Source organism: Salmo trutta, chromosome 14, assembly GCF_901001165.1.
Source record: "Salmo trutta chromosome 14, fSalTru1.1, whole genome shotgun sequence".
Taxonomy (NCBI): Eukaryota; Metazoa; Chordata; class Actinopteri; order Salmoniformes; family Salmonidae; genus Salmo; species Salmo trutta.
This window is the reverse complement of record NC_042970.1, coordinates 81,326,871-81,346,388: the sequence shown is the minus strand read 5'-3', so window position 1 is coordinate 81,346,388 and position 19,518 is coordinate 81,326,871. Positions and strand designations below refer to the sequence as shown.

Sequence of the window (19,518 nt, the reverse complement as noted above, 5' to 3'; positions counted from 1 at the left end):
CCACTACCATACCCCATACCATACCCACTACCATACCCCATACCATACCCACTACCATACCCCATACCATACCCACTACCATACCCCATACCATACCCACTACCATACCCCATACCCACTACCATACCCACTACCATACCCCATACCCACTACCATACCCACTACCATACCCACTACCATACCCCACTACCATACCCACTACCATACCCACTACCATACCCACTACCATACCCACTACCATACCCACTACCATACCCACTACCATACCCCCTACCATACCCACTACCATACCCCATACCATACCCACTACCATACCCCACTACCATACCCACTACCATACCCACTACCATACCACTACCATACCCACTACCATACCCCATACCACCACTACCATACCCATACCATACCCACTACCATACCCCATACCATACCCACTACCATACCCCATACCATACCCACTACCGTACCCCATACCGTACCCACTACCGTACCCCATACCGTACCCACTACCGTACCCCATACCGTACCCACTACCGTACCCCATACCGTACCCACTACCGTACCCCATACCGTACCCACTACCGTACCCCATACCGTACCCACTACCGTACCCCATACCGTACCCACTACCGTACCCCATACCGTACCCACTACCGTACCCCATACCGTACCCACTACCGTACCCCATACCGTACCCACTACCGTACCCCATACCGTACCCGCTACCGTACCCCATACCGTACCCGCTACCGTACCCCATACCGTACCCGCTACCGTACCCCATACCGTACCCGCTACCGTACCCCATACCGTACCCGCTACCGTACCCCATACCGTACCCGCTACCGTACCCCATACCGTACCCGCTACCGTACCCCATACCGTACCCGCTACCGTACCCCATACCGTACCCGCTACCGTACCCCATACCGTACCCGCTACCGTACCCCCTACCGTACCCCCTACCGTACCCGCTACCGTACCCACTACCGTACCCGCTACCGTACCCCCTACCGTACCCGCTACCGTACCCCCCTACCGTACCCGCTACCGTACCCACTACCGTACCCGCTACCGTACCCACTACCGTACCCGCTACCGTACCCACTACCGTACCCGCTACCGTACCCACTACCGTACCCGCTACCGTACCCACTACCGTACCCGCTACCGTACCCTCTACCGTACCCGCTACCGTACCCCATACCGTACCCGCTACCGTACCCCCTACCGTACCCCCTACCGTACCACCTACCGTACCCCTACCGTACCACTAACCGTACCCCTACCGTACCACTACCGTACCACTAACCGTACCCCTACCGTACCACTACCATACCCCATACCCACTACCATACCCACTACCATACCACTACCATACCCACTACCGTACCCCTACCATACCACTACCATACCCACTACCATACACCATACCGTACCCGCTACCGTACCCCATACCGTACCCGCTACCGTACCCCATACCGTACCCGCTACCGTACCCCATACCGTACCCGCTACCGTACCCCATACCGTACCCGCTACCGTACCCCATACCGTACCCGCTACCGTACCCCATACCGTACCCGCTACCGTACCCCATACCGTACCCGCTACCGTACCCCATACCGTACCCGCTACCGTACCCCCTACCGTACCCCCTACCGTACCCGCTACCGTACCTACTACCGTACCCGCTACCGTACCCACTACCGTACCCGCTACCGTACCCCCTACCGTACCCGCTACCGTACCCCCTACCGTACCCGCTACCGTACCCCCTACCGTACCCGCTACCGTACCCCCTACCGTACCCGCTACCGTACCCACTACCGTACCCGCTACCGTACCCACTACCGTACCCGCTACCGTACCCACTACCGTACCCGCTACCGTACCCACTACCGTACCCGCTACCGTACCCTCTACCGTACCCGCTACCGTACCCCATACCGTACCCGCTACCGTACCCCCTACCGTACCCCCTACCGTACCACCTACCGTACCCCTACCGTACCACTAACCGTACCCCTACCGTACCACTACCGTACCACTAACCGTACCCCTACCGTACCACTACCATACCCCATACCCACTACCATACCCACTACCATACCACTACCGTACCCACTACCATACCCCTACCATACCACTACCATACCCACTACCGTACCCACTACCATACCACTACCATACCCACTACCGTACCCCTACCATACCACTACCATACCCCATACCATTTCCCCTACCATACCCACTACCATACCCCATACCCACTACCGTACCACCTACCGTACCCACTACCGTACCCCATACCACCTACCATACCCACTACCACACCACTACCATACCCACTACCATTAAGTTATCAATGTTCTTAAACCGAACTTCAATTTAACTACTCAGTTTGTATACCAGAAGGTGTAAGGTTCCAGTTGAAAGAAACAGACTGAGACCCAGCCTACAATAATCAGGATGTTTATTTACGAGAGCTCTAAAATCCATACAATGCACACAGCCTTTTATATTACACATTTCGTCATACAAATGCCCCTCCTCTTCTCTAACACTGACGATGCAGTTTACAAACTTTTCCACTACCATACCCACTACCATACCTACTACCATATCACTACCATACCCACTACCATACCTACTACCATACCACTACCATACCTACTACCATACCACTACCATACCTACTACCATACCACTACCGTACCTACTACCGTACCCACTACCATACCCACTACCATACCACTACCATACCCACTACCATACCACTACCATACCACTACCATACCACTACCATACACCATACCCACTACCATACCTACTACCGTACCCACTACCGTACCCACTACCGTACCCACTACCGTACCCACTACCGTACCCACTACCATACCACTACCACTACCATACCCACTACCGTACCCACTACCATACACCATACCACTACCATACCACTACCATACCCACTACCATAGACACTACCATACCCTCTACCATACCCACTACCGTTCCCACTACCATACCACTACCATACCCCATACCCACTACCATACCCACTACCATACCCCATACCCACTACCATACCCACTACCATACCCACTACCATACACCATACCCACTACCATACCCCATACCCACTACCATACCCACTACCATACCCCATACCAACTACCATACCCCATACCAACTACCATACCCACTACCATACCCCCTACCATACCCACTACCGTACCCACTACCATACCCACTACCATACCCACTACCGTACCCGCTACCATACCTACTACCATACCTACTACCATACCCACTACCATACCCCATACCCACTACCATACCCACTACCATACCCCCTACCGTACCCGCTACCATACCCCCTACCATACCCCCTACCATACCCACTACCATACCCACTACCATACCCCCTACCGTACCCGCTACCATACCTACTACCATACCTACTACCATACCCACTACCATACCCCATACCCACTACCATACCCACTACCATACCCACTACCCACTACCATACCCCATACCCCTACCATACCCACTACCATACCACTACCATACCCACTACCATACCCACTACCATACCCACTACCATACCCACTACCATACCCCATACCCACTACCATACCACTACCATACCCCATACCCACTACCATACCCACTACCATACCCCATACCCCTACCGTACCCACTACCATACCACTACCATACCCCATACCATACCCACTACCATACCACTCCCATACCCCTACCGTACCCACTACCGTACCCCATACCACCTACCATACCCACTCCCATACCCCTACCACACCACTACCATACCCCATACCATACCTACTACCATACCATACCCACTACCATACCCCTACCATACCCACTACCATACCCCCTACCATACCATACCCACTACCTGTTATGTGAATTTAAGTTATCAATGTTCTTAAACCGAACTTCAATTTAACTACTCAGTTTGTATACCAGAAGGTGTAAGGTTCCAGTTGAAAGAAACAGACTGAGACCCAGCCTACAATAATCAGGATGTTTATTTACGAGAGCTCTAAAATCCATACAATGCACACAGCCTTTTATATTACACATTTCGTCATACAAATGCCCCTCCTCTTCTCTAACACTGACGATGCGGTTTACAAACTTTTCCACTACCATACCCACTACCATACCCACTACCATACCACTACCATACCCACTACCATACCTACTACCATACCACTACCATACCACTACCATACCTACTACCATACCACTACCATACCTACTACCATACCCACTACCATACCTACTACCATACCCACTACCATACCACTACCATACCCACTACCATACCACTACCATACCACTACCATACCTACTACCATACCACTACCATACCTACTACCATACCACTACCGTACCTACTACCGTACCCACTACCGTACCCACTACCATACCCACTACCATACCCACTACCATACCACTACCATACCACTACCATACACCATACCCACTACCATACCTACTACCGTACCCACTACCGTACCCACTACCATACACCATAGACACTACCATACCCTCTACCATACCCACTACCATACCACTACCATACCCCATACCCACTACCATACCCACTACCATACCTACTACCATACCCCATACCCACTACCATACCCCATACCCACTACCATACCCACTACCGTACCACTACCATACCCACTACCATACCCCATACCCACTACCATACCCACTACCGTACCACTACCATACCCACTACCATACCCCATACCCACTACCATACCCACTACCGTACCACTACCATACCCACTACCGTACCACTACCGTACCCACTACCATACCCCCTACCATACCCATTACCATACCCCCTACCATACCCACTACCGTACCACTACCGTACCCATTACCATACCCCCTACCATACCCACTACCATACCCCATACCAACTACCATACCCACTACCGTACCCACTACCGTACCCACTACCATACCCCATACCCCCTACCATACCCACTACCATACCCCCTACCATACCCATTACCATACCCCCTACCATACCCACTACCATACCTACTACCATACCCCATACCAACTACCATACCCACTACCATACCCATTACCATACCCACTACCTTACCCACTACCATACCCCATACCCACTACCATACCCACTACCGTACCCACTACCATACCCACTACCATATCTACTACCATACCCACTACCATACCCCATACCCACTACCATACCCACTACCATACCCACTACCATACCCCATACCCACTACCATACCCACTACCATACCCACTACCATACCCACTACCTTACCCACTACCATACCCCATACCCACTACCATACCCACTACCATACCCACTACCATACCCCATACCCACTACCATACCCACTACCATACCCACTACCATACCCCATACCCACTACCATACCCACTACCTTACCCACTACCATACCCCATACCAACTACCATACCCACTACCATACCCACTACCATACCCACTACCTTACCCACTACCATACCCCATACCCACTACCATACCCACTACCATACCTACTACCATACCAACTACCATACCCACTACCATATCTACTACCATACCTACTACCATACCCACTACCATACCCACTACCATACCCACTACCATACCCCCTACCATACCCCCTACCATACCCCCTACCATACCTACTACCGTACCCGCTACCGTACCCACTACCATACCCCATACCAACTACCATACCCACTACCATACCCCATACCAACTACCATACCCACTACCATACCCACTACCATACCACCTACCGTACCACCTACCATACCCACTACCATACCCCATACCCACCACCGTACCCACTACCATACCCACTACCATACCCCCTACCGTACCCACTACCATACCCACTACCATACCCCATACCATACCTACTACCATACACCCTACCATACCTACTACCACGTCCCCTACCATACCTACTACCATACCTACTACCGTACCCGCTACCGTACCCACTACCATACCTACTACCGTACCCGCTACCGTACCCACTACCATACCCACTACCATACCCCATACCATACCTACTACCATACACCCTACCATACCTACTACCACGTCCCCTACCATACCTACTACCGTACCACCTACCATACCCACTACCGTACCCACTACCATACCCACTACCATACCCCATACCCACCACCATACCCACTACCATACCCACTACCATACCCACTACCATACCCACTACCATACACCATACCACCTACCATACCCACTACCATACCCCATACCTACTACCGTACCCACTACCGTACCACCTACCGTACCCACTACCACACCCCCTACCTACTACCATACCCGCTCCCATACCCACTACCGTTCCCACTACCATACCCACTACCGTACCCCCTACCGTACCCCCTACCGTACCCCCTACCATACCCACTACCATACCCCCTACCCACTACCATACCCCATACCCCTACCATACCCACTACCGTACCCCCTACCGTACCCCCTACCGTACCCCCTACCATACCCACTACCATACCCCCTACCCACTACCATACCCCATACCCCTACCATACCCACTACCGTACCCCTACCATACCCACTACCGTACCCACTACCGTACCCCTACCATACCCACTACCGTACCCCTACCATACCCACTACCATACCCACTACCATACCCACTACCATACCCCATACCCAGTACCATACCCCATACCCACTACCATACCCCATACCCACTACCATACCCACTACCATACCCCCTACCGTACCCCTACCATACCCACTACCATACCCACTACCATACCCCATACCCAGTACCATACCCCATACCCACTACCATACCCCATACCCACTACCATACCCACTACCATACCCCCTACCATACCCCATACCATACCCACTACCATACCCCTACCATACCTACTACCATACCCACTACCATACACCATACCCACTACCATACCCACTACCATACCCACTACCATACCCCCTACCATACCTACTACCATACCTACTACCATACCCACTACCATACACCATACCACTACCATACCACTACCATACCCCATACCCCTACCATACCCACTACCATACCATACCCACTACCTGTTATGTGAATTTAAGTTATCAATGTTCTTAAACCGAACTTCAATTTAACTACTCAGTTTGTATACCAGAAGGTGTAAGGTTCCAGTTGAAAGAAACAGACTGAGACCCAGCCTACAATAATCAGGATGTTTATTTACGAGAGCTCTAAAATCCATACAATGCACACAGCCTTTTATATTACACATTTCGTCATACAAATGCCCCTCCTCTTCTCTAACACTGACGATGCGGTTTACAAACTTTTCTACAACACATACATTGTTTATCATATCTTGCACCTGGGACCTAATCTACTGTAGCCTCAATGTTTGTCCCCTCCCCGGGACAGGGAGACCTTCTTCCTGTTATCAGTTCCTCCGTGGTCACAAGTTGTTTGCTGTCTGTTAACAGTTCGCCTTCTCCTTGAACGTCTCACTTACATTGCTACATATTAAAGTCTCAGCTTGTCCCATACACACACATTAGTACATTAACCTTATAATCACTCGGTTATACATTTTCAGGGTGAAATCATTTAGTCAAACCTTTAATCATATAATTTACATTATACTACCATACCCACTACCGTACCCACTACCATACCCACTACCGTACCCACTACCATACCCCATACCCACTACCATACCCCATACTCCTACCATACCCACTACCATACCCCATACTCCTACCATACCCCATACCCACTACCATACTCCTACCATACCCCATACCCGCTACCATATTCCTACCATACCCCATACCCACTACCGTACTCCTACCATACCCACTACCGTACTCCTACCATACCCCATACTCCTACCATACCCCATACCCACTACCATACCCCATACCCGCTACCATACCCACAACCATACCCCATACCCACTGCCATACCCACTACCATACCCACTGCCATACTCCTACCATACCCACTGCCGTACCCCTACCATACCCACTACCGTACCCCATACCCACTACCATATCCCCTACCATACCCCATACCCACTACCCCTTCATCTACACTGATTTAATGTGGATTTAACAAGTGACATCAATAAGGGAGCATAGCTTTCACCTGGTCAGTCTGTCATGGAAAGAGAAGGTGTCCTTAATGTTTTGTATACTCAGGCCAGCAGCATACCACCCTGAAGCTAAGCAGGGTTGGTCCTGGTCAGTCCCTGGATGGGAGACCAGATGCTTTTGGAACTGGTGCTGGAGGACCAATAGGAGCCTCTCTCTCCTCTGGTCTAAAAAACTATATCCAAATGCCCCAGGGCAGTGATTGGGGACATTGTCCTGTGTAGGGTGCCGTCTTTCCGATGGGACATTAAACTGTGGTCATTAAAGATCCCATGGGCCTTATCATAAGAGTAGCCTGGTTTCCTGGCTAAATACCCAATCTGGCCCCCATACCATCATGGCCCCTAATCATCCCCAGCTACCAATTGGCTAATTCACCCCCCCTCCTCTCCTCTTTAACTATTCTCTGGGTTGTTGTGGTAAATGAGAATGTGTTCTCAGTCAACTAACCTGGTAAAATAAGGGTTAAATGAAACAGTCTTTATGTAAATTAATTCTTCAATTCTCATTAATTTTTCTGTCTAGGTTCCTCTCTACAGGTGTTAGCTGACAGCGACCGGAGTACCTGGATCATACTATGAGGGACAACAGAGGGGTGTCCTGACACCAGAGGCTCGGACTGTCACACACACACTGACACACACAGACAGTAAGCCTGTTCAGCTGCTACAGTAACAGTCATAGGTTTCCTCTCAAATGGCACCCTATTCCACATGTGGTGCACTACATTTGACTGTTTCCCTTTATGACTCTGGTGAGAAGTAGTGCTCTATATAGGACCTTCAGACTCCATTCTGGACCTGGAAACCAGTTCCACTGTTTCATTGTTCCCCTCTAATCAGGGACTGCTTTGGACCTGGGACACCAGGTGTGTGTGCAATTAATGATCAGGTAGAACAGAAAGCGAGCAGGCTCCGGACCTCGTAGGGTCAGAGTTGGATACCCCTGATTTAGGGAATAGGGTGCCATATTGTCATGACTCAGTTACATGTCGCCAACTTGAATCTGTGCACCTGCCTCTGTGTGTGTGATGCTGTAGGATGGAAGAATCAGGAGGCATTCAGTGTGTTTTCCACATGTTCTGTTTTTGTTTCACTATATAATGTAACATTTGCACCCATGGATCCAGAGCTGGACTGAACAAAGATGATTTTACTGTGGGTTTTTAGTTTAGTTTGTTTGGTGTAACTTTCCGTTTTATGACTGTGTGAGAGAGAGATGTATGTAGAGAGAAGTTGTGTGGTCCTCATGCCTCCAAGATTCTGCTGCTGTTCTCGGAACCTAAAGGCCACTTCTCTAAACCAGCTTTGTCCAGTTTCATCTGGTTTTATCCAGTTTGATCCAGGTCTGAATCTCCATGTCTGTCTGATTGCAACAGGGCCTACACATGAACTGGAGTGACTGACGTTCCTTTAAGTACAGATCTAGGATCAGCTTCCCCTCCCCCAATCATAACCTTAACCATTAGTGGGGGGGAATGTAGAACTGACCGCAGATCAGTGTCTTAGGGCAACTTCACCATACACCCTGTTCATCACCATCTGTCTCTTATTTTACCATTGACAGATTTCTTCTTGGATGCGTCCACAATGGCTCCCTATGTAGTGCACTACGTTTTGTCCAGAGAGCTTTGGTCAAAAGTAGTGCACTACATAGGGAATAGGGTGTCAGTTCAGATTGTCCCCTTCATAAATGTATTTGTATGTGATGGAGTTAACTTTCCCAAAATTCCCAGGTTTTCTAGAAGTCCTGGTTGAAGGATTCCAGATTAGTCCTTCTTCCCAGGAATCTTTTTAGGAAAGTTACAACCCTAGATGGAGCAGAGGTTTATGGGATATGGAGTTAAGCAACCTGTTATTATCTGGCTGTATTTTAACAGACTGGACAGAGAGAGCATGGTTCACTTGATTATTTTTTCATAAAAATAAATAATTGAAAGATTCACCTTGTGTGTGGCTCTGTTTCCTGTGTGTGTGAAGGAAAAACACTTCAAATGTAACTTTAAGAGACTGTGAAGAGGAGAAACACTTGTATAGTATATCTTTTCCATTTAATGGCTAAAGGTGGGCTGGTATCACGTCTTTGAGGCAACGACTGAGTACAAGATGTTTGAAAAGACCTCTGTCTTGTGCTCACTGGGTACTGATAATAAAACTACAAACTAGTCACAGGGATTCAATACAAATACTAGAAATCTTATGTGATTGGATAGTACATCAAAATATGCTACACATACTGTTGAAATAAGGCCATAATGGTTCAATAAATATATGATAGTCACTAAAGTAACATCTATTTCTATATATATTACAAATACACATTCACTGATCTGTACTAAATAGCTTTCTAACTATGGTGACTTTTTGCTGATTCAACGAGCTGGCAGTTAAGGTTGCCATAGATACAACGCTGTGTCATCTGCCAACCTGATTGGTTGGTGTGAGTTCTGACCTTGTTGCCCAATCACAGATTAGTGATGTTTCTGTGAAGGTCTGTATCCTGCTGGTGGGATATCACTTTACTGTTGTATGTGGATGAGGATGGAGGGACAAATGAATGGGATATAAACAGGATGCATTATGGCTACCCCCTCTATTCCTCTCTTATGACACTACATATGCCTGCTATAACTCATTTTAATAACAATACATTACCAAAGCGTGAGGAACAAATGTCAGATTGTACAAGTCAGCAGACAGGTTTAGAAACACTCATTTATTAATCAGATCTAATTAAAAACACAGGTTGTCTTCCAAATGGCACCCTATTCCCTATATAGTACACTACTTTTGACCATGGTCAATAGGGCTCAGGTCCAAAAAAGTGCACTATACAGGGTGCCATTTGGGATGCAATCACAAGTGTTGTCTAGCTCTAGAAGGCACAGGTCATCTCTTAGTTGTCCAAATAATAAAAAGACATGTTTCTGAATGCTGCCCTGTATCGACCTACACACCCCATCCTCTGAACTACATCAGGACACTACTGTTAGAGCGTCTGACTGATCCACTGATTCCAACACCTCCTCAGTCTCATTTCACGGAGGGCTATTAACATTCATACTAAGACTCTTTGATGAGCCGTCCTAAATGGTGCCCTGTTTCAGTGCCGATAGGATGCCGTTTGGGACACACTAAGTGGTTATCTAAGAGGTCAGTGAACATCAACAGGACTGAAGACAGACTGCTGTAACAACTCTACACCTGGCTAGGACAAACACAGTAAATGTCTTTCTATGGCAGTTAGGACAGTGGGTGGGTAAGGTTAGGACAGAAGATTATAGGCATGCAGGTTGACTGACTCATACAGGACCAGTCCAAAGTTTGGACACACCTACTCATTCAAGGGTTTTTCTTTATTTGTACTATTTTCGACATTGTAGAATAATAGTGAAGACAAGCTGTTATCAAGGCAAAGGGTGGCTACTTTGAAGAATCTCAAATATAAAATATATTTTTTGATTTAACACTTTTTTGGTTACTACATGATTCCATGTGTTATTTCATAGTTGTGATGTCTTCACTTATTCTATAATGTAGAAAATAGTAAAAATAAAGAAAAACCCTTGAATGAGTAGGTGTGTCCAAACTTTTGACTGGTACTACAGGTCTGTATTCAATCAGAGGTATGTTGTAGACCTCTGACAGAGACATACAGGTCTGGATTCAATCAGAGGTATGTTGTAGACCTCTGTTGACAGTAACATATAGGTCTGGATTCAATCAGAGGTACTTTGTAGACCACTGTTGACAGAGACATACAGGTCTGGATTCAATCAGAGGTATGTTGTAGACCACTGACAGAGACATACAGGTCTGGATTCAATCAGAGGTAATTTGTAGACCACTGACAGAGACATACAGGTCTGGATTCAATCAGAGGTAATTTGTAGACCACTGTTGACAGAGACATACAGGTCTGGATTCAATCAGAGGTAATTTGTAGACCACTGTTGACAGAGACATACAGGTCTGGATTCAATCAGAGGTAATTTGTAGACCACTGTTGACAGAGACATACAGGTCTGGATTCAATCAGAGGTACTTTGTAGACCACTGTTGACAGAGACATACAGGTCTGGATTCAATCAGAGGTACTTTGTAGACCACTGTTGACAGAGACATACAGGTCTGGATTCAATCAGAGGTAATTTGTAGACCACTGTTGACAGAGACATACAGGTCTGGATTCAATCAGAGGTAATTTGTAGACCACTGTTGACAGAGACATACAGGTCTGGATTCAATCAGAGGTAAGTTGTAGACCACTGTTGACAGAGACATACAGGTCTGGATTCAATCAGAGGTAATTTGTAGACCACTGTTGACAGTGCTCCTTTTAAAGGCAGTGTTCCTCAGCATGTTCACGCAGACGGTAAATGTTGCATATGTCAGCTGAATCAGACATTACCTTTAAATGTTCAGCGTGCTACAACACACCTCAGACTGTACTGGTACAAGACCGTTTCTGCATCCAGCAACAACAAGCTGACAAACTAGTGGTCATGTTAATTAGTGGGATAAGTTGGTCAAATCTGGAACAGACTGTTACCCCGTCTAGTGAAGAGGTCACCAACGTCTGGAACAGACTGTTACCCCGTCTAGTGAAGAGGTCACCAACGTCTGGAACAGACTGTTACCCCGTCTAGTGAAGAGGTCACCAACGTCCGGAACAGACTGTTACCCCGTCTAGTGAAGAGGTCACCAACGTCCGGAACAGACTGTTACCCCGTCTAGTGAAGAGGTCACCAACGTCCGGAACAGACTGTTACCCCGTCTAGTGAAGAGGTCACCAACGTCCGGAACAGACTGTTACCCCGTCTAGTGAAGAGGTCACCAACGTCCGGAACAGACTGTTACCCCGTCTAGTGAAGAGGTCACCAACGTCCGGAACAGACTGTTACCCCGTCTAGTGAAGAGGTCACCAACGTCCGGAACAGACTGTTACCCCGTCTAGTGAAGAGGTCACCAACGTCCGGAACAGACTGTTACCCCGTCTAGTGAAGAGGTCACCAACGTCTGGAACAGACTGTTACCCCGTCTAGTGAAGAGGTCACCAACGTCTGGAACAGACTGTTACCCCGTCTAGTGAAGAGGTCACCAACGTCCGGAACAGACTGTTACCCCGTCTAGTGAAGAGGTCACCAACGTCCGGAACAGACTGTTACCCCGTCTAGTGAAGAGGTCACCAACGTCCGGAACAGACTGTTACCCCGTCTAGTGAAGAGGTCACCGTCTGGAACAGACTGTTACCCCGTCTAGTGAAGAGGTCACCAACGTCTGGAACAGACTGTTACCCCGTCTAGTGAAGAGGTCACCAACGTCCGGAACAGACTGTTACCCCGTCTAGTGAAGAGGTCACCAACGTCCGGAACAGACTGTTACCCTGTCTAGTGAAGAGGTCACCGTCTGGAACAGACTGTTACCCCGTCTAGTGAAGAGGTCACCAACGTCTGGAACAGACTGTTACCCCGTCTAGTGAAGAGGTCACCAACGTCTGGAACAGACTGTTACCCCGTCTAGTGAAGAGGTCACCAACGTCCGGAACAGACTGTTACCCCGTCTAGTGAAGAGGTCACCAACGTCTGGAACAGACTGTTACCCCGTCTAGTGAAGAGGTCACCAACGTCCGGAACAGACTGTTACCCCGTCTAGTGAAGAGGTCACCAACGTCTGGAAGAGACTGTTACCCCGTCTAGTGAAGAGGTCACCAACGTCTGGAACAGACTGTTACCCCGTCTAGTGAAGAGGTCACCGTCTGGAACAGACTGTTACCCTGTCTAGTGAAGAGGTCACCGTCTTATGTCACAATGAAGGTGATGAGGAACCATGATAACTAAAAGAGATGAAAAGGCAAGCTGTGAAACCTCTCTCCTTCGCTCTCTCTCTCTCTCACACACACACACACACACACACACACACACACACACACACACACACACACACACACACACACACACACACACACACACGAGAGATCAAGGTGCAGCCAGACAGGGTGTGTGAGGTTAGGTTGCAGGAACAGATAAGGAACTTAATGGCATTGGGATCACATATGGGCTCATAGCAAACTATCATTAAGGCAAAGGATGAGTGTGTGTGTGTGTGTGTGTGTTATTGAGAGTGTGTTTGTCATGTTAGCCAACGGCTAAGTCGAGAGCGTGTGTTTAAGTGTGTTTAAGGTGTGTGTGAGTCACTCTGTGTGTGTGCTATTGAACAGTCCCCGGGGGTCAGTCCTGGCTAGCTTGACGGGCGGCTCCAGTGACTCCTCCCCCTCTCCCAGACCAGCGGAGTTAGACGGCATGATCATCTCTACCCCCTCTTCATCACTATCCTCCTCGTCCTCTTCCTCGTCTGAGACACACACAGATATATTAAGCCTTTACAGGTTTATTGTGGCCACAGTATTTGAGCTGTAGAACATTTGAAGGGTTGCAGTATAATGTAGAGATGAGATCTACCTTTATCAGGGTCCTGAGAGTTCAGACTCCTGCCCACACTGGCAAACTGACAGAGAGAGAGACAATAAGCAGTGTATCGGTGTGTACCTCTCCCATGACAGAGAGAGAGAGACAATAAGCAGTGTATTGTGTGTGTATAGGTGTGTACCTCTCCCATGACAGAGAGAGAGAGACAATAAGCAGTGTATTGTGTGTGTATAGGTGTGTACCTCTCCCATGACAGAGAGAGAGAGACAATAAGCAGTGTATTGTGTGTGTATAGGTGTGTACCTCTCCCATGACAGAGAGAGAGAGACAATAAGCAGTGTATTGTGTGTGTATGTGTGTACCTCTCCCATGACAGAGAGAGAGAGACAATAAGCAGTATATTGTGTGTATATATGTGTGTATATGTGTGTACCTCTCCCATGACAGAGAGAGAGAGACAATAAGCAGTGTATCGTGTGTATATATGTGTGTATATGTGTGTACCTCTCCCATGACAGAGAGAGAGAGACAATATGCAGTGTATTGTGTGTGTATGTATGTGTGTGTACCTCTCCCATGACAGAGAGAGAGAGACAATAAGCAGTGTATTGTGTGTGTATATGTGTGTACCTCTCCCATGACAGAGAGAGAGACAATAAGCAGTGTATTGTGTGTATATATGTGTGTATATGTGTGTACCTCTCCCATGACAGAGAGAGAGAGACAATAAGCAGTGTATCGTGTGTATAGGTGTGTACCTCTCCCATGACAGAGAGAGAGACAATAAGCAGTGTATTGTGTGTATATATGTGTGTATATGTGTGTACCTCTCCCATGACAGAGAGAGAGAGACAATAAGCAGTGTATTGTGTGTGTATATGTGTGTACCTCTCCCATGACAGAGAGAGAGAGACAATAAGCAGTGTATTGTGTGTATATATGTGTGTATATGTGTGTACCTCTCCCATGACAGAGAGAGAGAGAGACAATAAGCAGTGTATTGTGTGTGTATATGTGTGTACCTCTCCCATGACAGAGAGAGAGAGAGACAATAAGCAGTGTATTGTGTGTATATATATGTGTGTATATGTGTGTACCTCTCCCATGACAGAGAGAGAGAGAGACAATAAGCAGTGTATTGTGTGTATATATGTGTGTATATGTGTGTACCTCTCCCATGACAGAGAGAGAGAGAGACAATAAGCAGTGTATTGTGTGTATATATGTGTGTATATGTGTGTACCTCTCCCATGACAGAGAGAGAGAGAGACAATAAGCAGTGTATTGTGTGTATATGTGTGTGTATATGTGTGTACCTCTCCCATGACAGAGAGAGAGAGAGACAATAAGCAGTGTATTGTGTGTATATGTGTGTGTACCTCTCCCATGACAGCGATGGCTGTCTCTCCTTTAGCCTGGGCCACTCTGTGTTCTATCAGGTAGTACATATACTCATCATACAGCAGTCTGATCAGGTGGAAGGATCCGAAGCTGGCAGCACTACGCAGAGTCAGGTCTCTAATCACCATGGAACTGGGGGGGTAGACAGGGACAGGGAGGGGGGAGGGACAAATAAAGAGGGGGGAAATGTACATTCAAATCAAAGAGCCTTTAATGCTCACCTTCTCTTACTTCAACCATCCTCTCTCTCACCTGTAGAAGCTCCACCGCAGCAGGAAGAGCTTGGCAGCCTTAGGGAAGGCTGCAGGGCTGTGTTGGTAAGGCTTTAGGACCTGGGAGACCACGCCGTCCAGCCAGGCAGCCCACTGCTCCAGAGAGTTATGTTGTTGTAACGTCTGCTTGAAGTCCTGCTCCAACCTCTGGATCACACCATCCTCACAACCACACACCCACGACGCCTGCTCCTACAGGGGGGAGAGGGGAGGGGAGAGAGAGAGGTTCAGGATTATAGGTTGGAGAGGGAGAGCGCAAGGTAGAGAGGGAGACAAACAGACAGAGAGGTAGTGGTTAAAAGGTATCCAGACAGAGAGAGAGAGAGGTAGTGGTTAAAAGGTATCCAGACAGAGAGAGAGAGAGAGGTAGTGGTTAAAAGGTATCCAGACAGAGAGAGAGAGAGAGGTAGTGGTTAAAAGGTATCCAGACAGAGAGAGAGAGGTAGTGGTTAAAAGGTATCCAGACAGAGAGAGAGAGGTAGTGGTTAAAAGGTATCCAGACAGAGAGAGAGAGGTAGTGGTTAAAAGGTATCCAGACAGAGAGAGAGAGGTAGTGGTTAAAAGGTATCCAGACAGAGAGAGAGAGAGGTAGTGGTTAAAAGGTATCCAGACAGACAGAGAGAGAGAGGTAGTGGTTAAAAGGTATCCAGACAGACAGAGAGAGAGAGGTAGTGGTTAAAAGGTATCCAGACAGACAGAGAGAGAGAGGTAGTGGTTAAAAGGTATCCAGACAGACAGAGAGAGAGAGGTAGTGGTTAAAAGGTATCCAGACAGACAGAGAGAGAGAGAGAGGTAGTGGTTAAAAGGTATCCAGACAGACAGAGAGAGAGAGGTAGTGGTTAAAAGGTATCCAGACAGAGAGAGAGAGAGAGGTAGTGGTTAAAAGGTATCCAGACAGACAGAGAGAGAGAGTAGTGGTTAAAAGGTATCCAGACAGACAGAGAGAGAGGTAGTGGTTAAAAGGTATCCAGACAGAGAGAGAGAGAGAGGTAGTGGTTAAAAGGTATCCAGACAGAGAGAGAGAGAGAGAGAGAGGTAGGGGGTTAAAAGGTATCCAGACAGAGAGAGAGAGAGGTAGTGGTTAAAAGGTATCCAGACAGACAGAGAGAGAGAGAGGTAGTGGTTAAAAGGTATCCAGACAGAGAGAGAGAGAGAGGGAGTGGGTAAAAGGTAGCCAGACAGAGAGAGAGAGAGAGGTAGTGGTTAAAAGGTATCCAGACAGAGAGAGAGAGGTAGTGGTTAAAAGGTATCCAGACAGAGAGAGAGAGAGAGGTAGTGGTTAAAAGGTATCCAGACAGAGGAGAGAGAGAGGTAGTGGTTAAAGGTATCCAGACAGAGGAGAGAGAGAGGTAGTGGTTAAAAGGTATCCAGACAGAGAGAGAAGAGAGAGGTAGTGGTTAAAAGGTAATCCATCACAAGAGAGAAGAGAAGAAGAGGTAGTGTAAAAGGTATCCGACGAGAGAGAGAGAGAGAGGTATTGTTAAAAGGTATCCAGACATAGAGTCGTGGAAGAGAGGTAGTGGTTTAAAAGGTTCCAGAACAGAGAGAGAGAGAGAGGTAGTGGTTAAAAGGTATCCAGACAGAGAGAGAGAGAGGGTAGTGGTTAAAAGGTATCCAGACAGACAGAGAGAGAGAGGTAGTGGTTAAAAGGTATCCAGACAGACAGAGAGAGAGAGAGGTAGTGGTTAAAAGGTATCCAGACAGACAGAGAGAGGTAGTGGTTAAAAGGTATCCAGACAGAGAGAGAGAGAGAGGTAGTGGTTAAAAGGTATCCAGACAGACAGAGAGAGAGAGAGGTAGTGGTTAAAAGGTATCCAGACAGACAGAGAGAGGTAGTGGTTAAAAGGTATCCAGAGAGACAGAGAGAGAGAGGTAGTGGTTAAAAGGTATCCAGACAGAGAGAGAGAGAGGTAGTGGTTAAAAGGTATCCAGACAGAGAGAGAGAGGTAGTGGTTAAAAGGTATCCAGACAGAGAGAGAGAGAGAGGTAGTGGTTAAAAGGTATCCAGACAGACAGAGAGAGAGAGGTAGTGGTTAAAAGGTATCCAGACAGACAGAGAGAGAGGTAGTGGTTAAAAGGTATCCAGACAGAGAGAGAGAGAGGTAGTGGTTAAAAGGTATCCAGACAGAGAGAGAGAGAGAGAGGTAGTGGTTAAAAGGTATCAGACAGACAGAGAGAGAGAGGGAGGTAGTGGTTAAAGGTATCCAGACAGAGAGAGAGAGAGAGGGTAGGTGTGGCTTATAAAGGTATCCAGACAGCGGAGAGGAGAGAGGTAGTGCGATTTAAAAGGTTATCCAGACAGTCAGAGAGAGAGAGGTAGTGGTTAAAGGTATCCAGACAGAGAGAGAGAGAGGTTAGTGGGTTAAAGGTTATCCAGACCGACAACAGAGAGAGAGAGGTAGTGGTTTAAAAGGATACAGGACAGAACCAAGAGAGAGAGGTAGGGTAGTGGTTAAAAGTATCCCAGAGCCAGGAGAGAGGAGAGGTATTGGTTAAAAGGTATCCAGACAGAGGAGGAGAGAGGTGTGGTTAAAAGGTATCCAGGACAGAGAGAGAGAGAGGTAGTGGTTAAAAGGTATCCAGACAGAGAGAGAGAGGTAGTGGTTAAAAGGTATCCAGACAGAGAGAGAGAGAGGTAGTGGTTAAAAGGTATCCAGACAGAGAGAGAGAGAGGTAGTGGTTAAAAGGTATCCAGACAGACAGAGAGAGGTAGTGGTTAAAAGGTATCCAGACAGACAGAGAGAGAGAGGTAGTGGTTAAAAGGTATCCAGACAGACAGAGAGAGAGAGGTAGTGGTTAAAAGGTATCCAGACAGAGAGAGAGAGAGAGGTAGTGGTTAAAAGGTATCCAGACAGAGAGAGAGAGAGGGTAGTGGTTAAAAGGTATCCAGACAGAGAGAGAGAGAGGTAGTGGTTAAAAGGTATCCAGACAGAGAGAGAGAGAGAGGTAGTGGTTAAAAGGTATCCAGACAGAGAGAGAGAGAGGTAGTGGTTAAAAGGTATCCAGACAGAGAGAGAGAGGTAGTGGTTAAAAGGTATCCAGACAGAGAGAGAGAGAGGTAGTGGTTAAAAGGTATCCAGACAGAGAGAGAGAGAGGTAGTGGTTAAAAGGTATCCAGACAGACAGAGAGAGAGGTTAGTGGGTTAAAAGGTATCCAGACAGAGAGAGAGAGAGGTAGTGGTTAAAAGGTATCC

The 19,518-nt window shown here is 47.8% G+C and overlaps 2 protein-coding genes across 4 annotated transcripts in view; one reads left to right on the top strand and one right to left on the bottom strand.

Moving 5' to 3' along the window:
* Nucleotides 1-10,168, top strand: part of dcaf15 (DDB1 and CUL4 associated factor 15) — a 30,742-nt gene extending 20,574 nt beyond the window's left edge. For all 3 annotated transcript variants that reach the window (XM_029689902.1, XM_029689903.1, XM_029689901.1), the window contains exon 13: nt 8,750-10,168. In XM_029689902.1, coding sequence (XP_029545762.1) covers nt 8,750-8,805 — 56 coding nt within the window. In that variant the 3' untranslated portion in view covers nt 8,806-10,168. The remainder of the gene's footprint in view (nt 1-8,749) is intronic.
* An 89-nt stretch (nt 10,169-10,257) lies between these two features.
* rfx1b (regulatory factor X, 1b (influences HLA class II expression)) lies at nt 10,258-16,516 on the bottom strand (the record flags this gene model as incomplete). Its single annotated transcript, XM_029689904.1, is given in 4 exon segments — nt 10,258-14,577; nt 14,685-14,730; nt 16,031-16,184; nt 16,305-16,516. Coding segments are annotated over 4 exon segments (573 nt in total), but the record flags the coding sequence as incomplete, so codon positions are not given.
* Between the last annotated feature and the right edge of the window lie 3,002 nt (nt 16,517-19,518).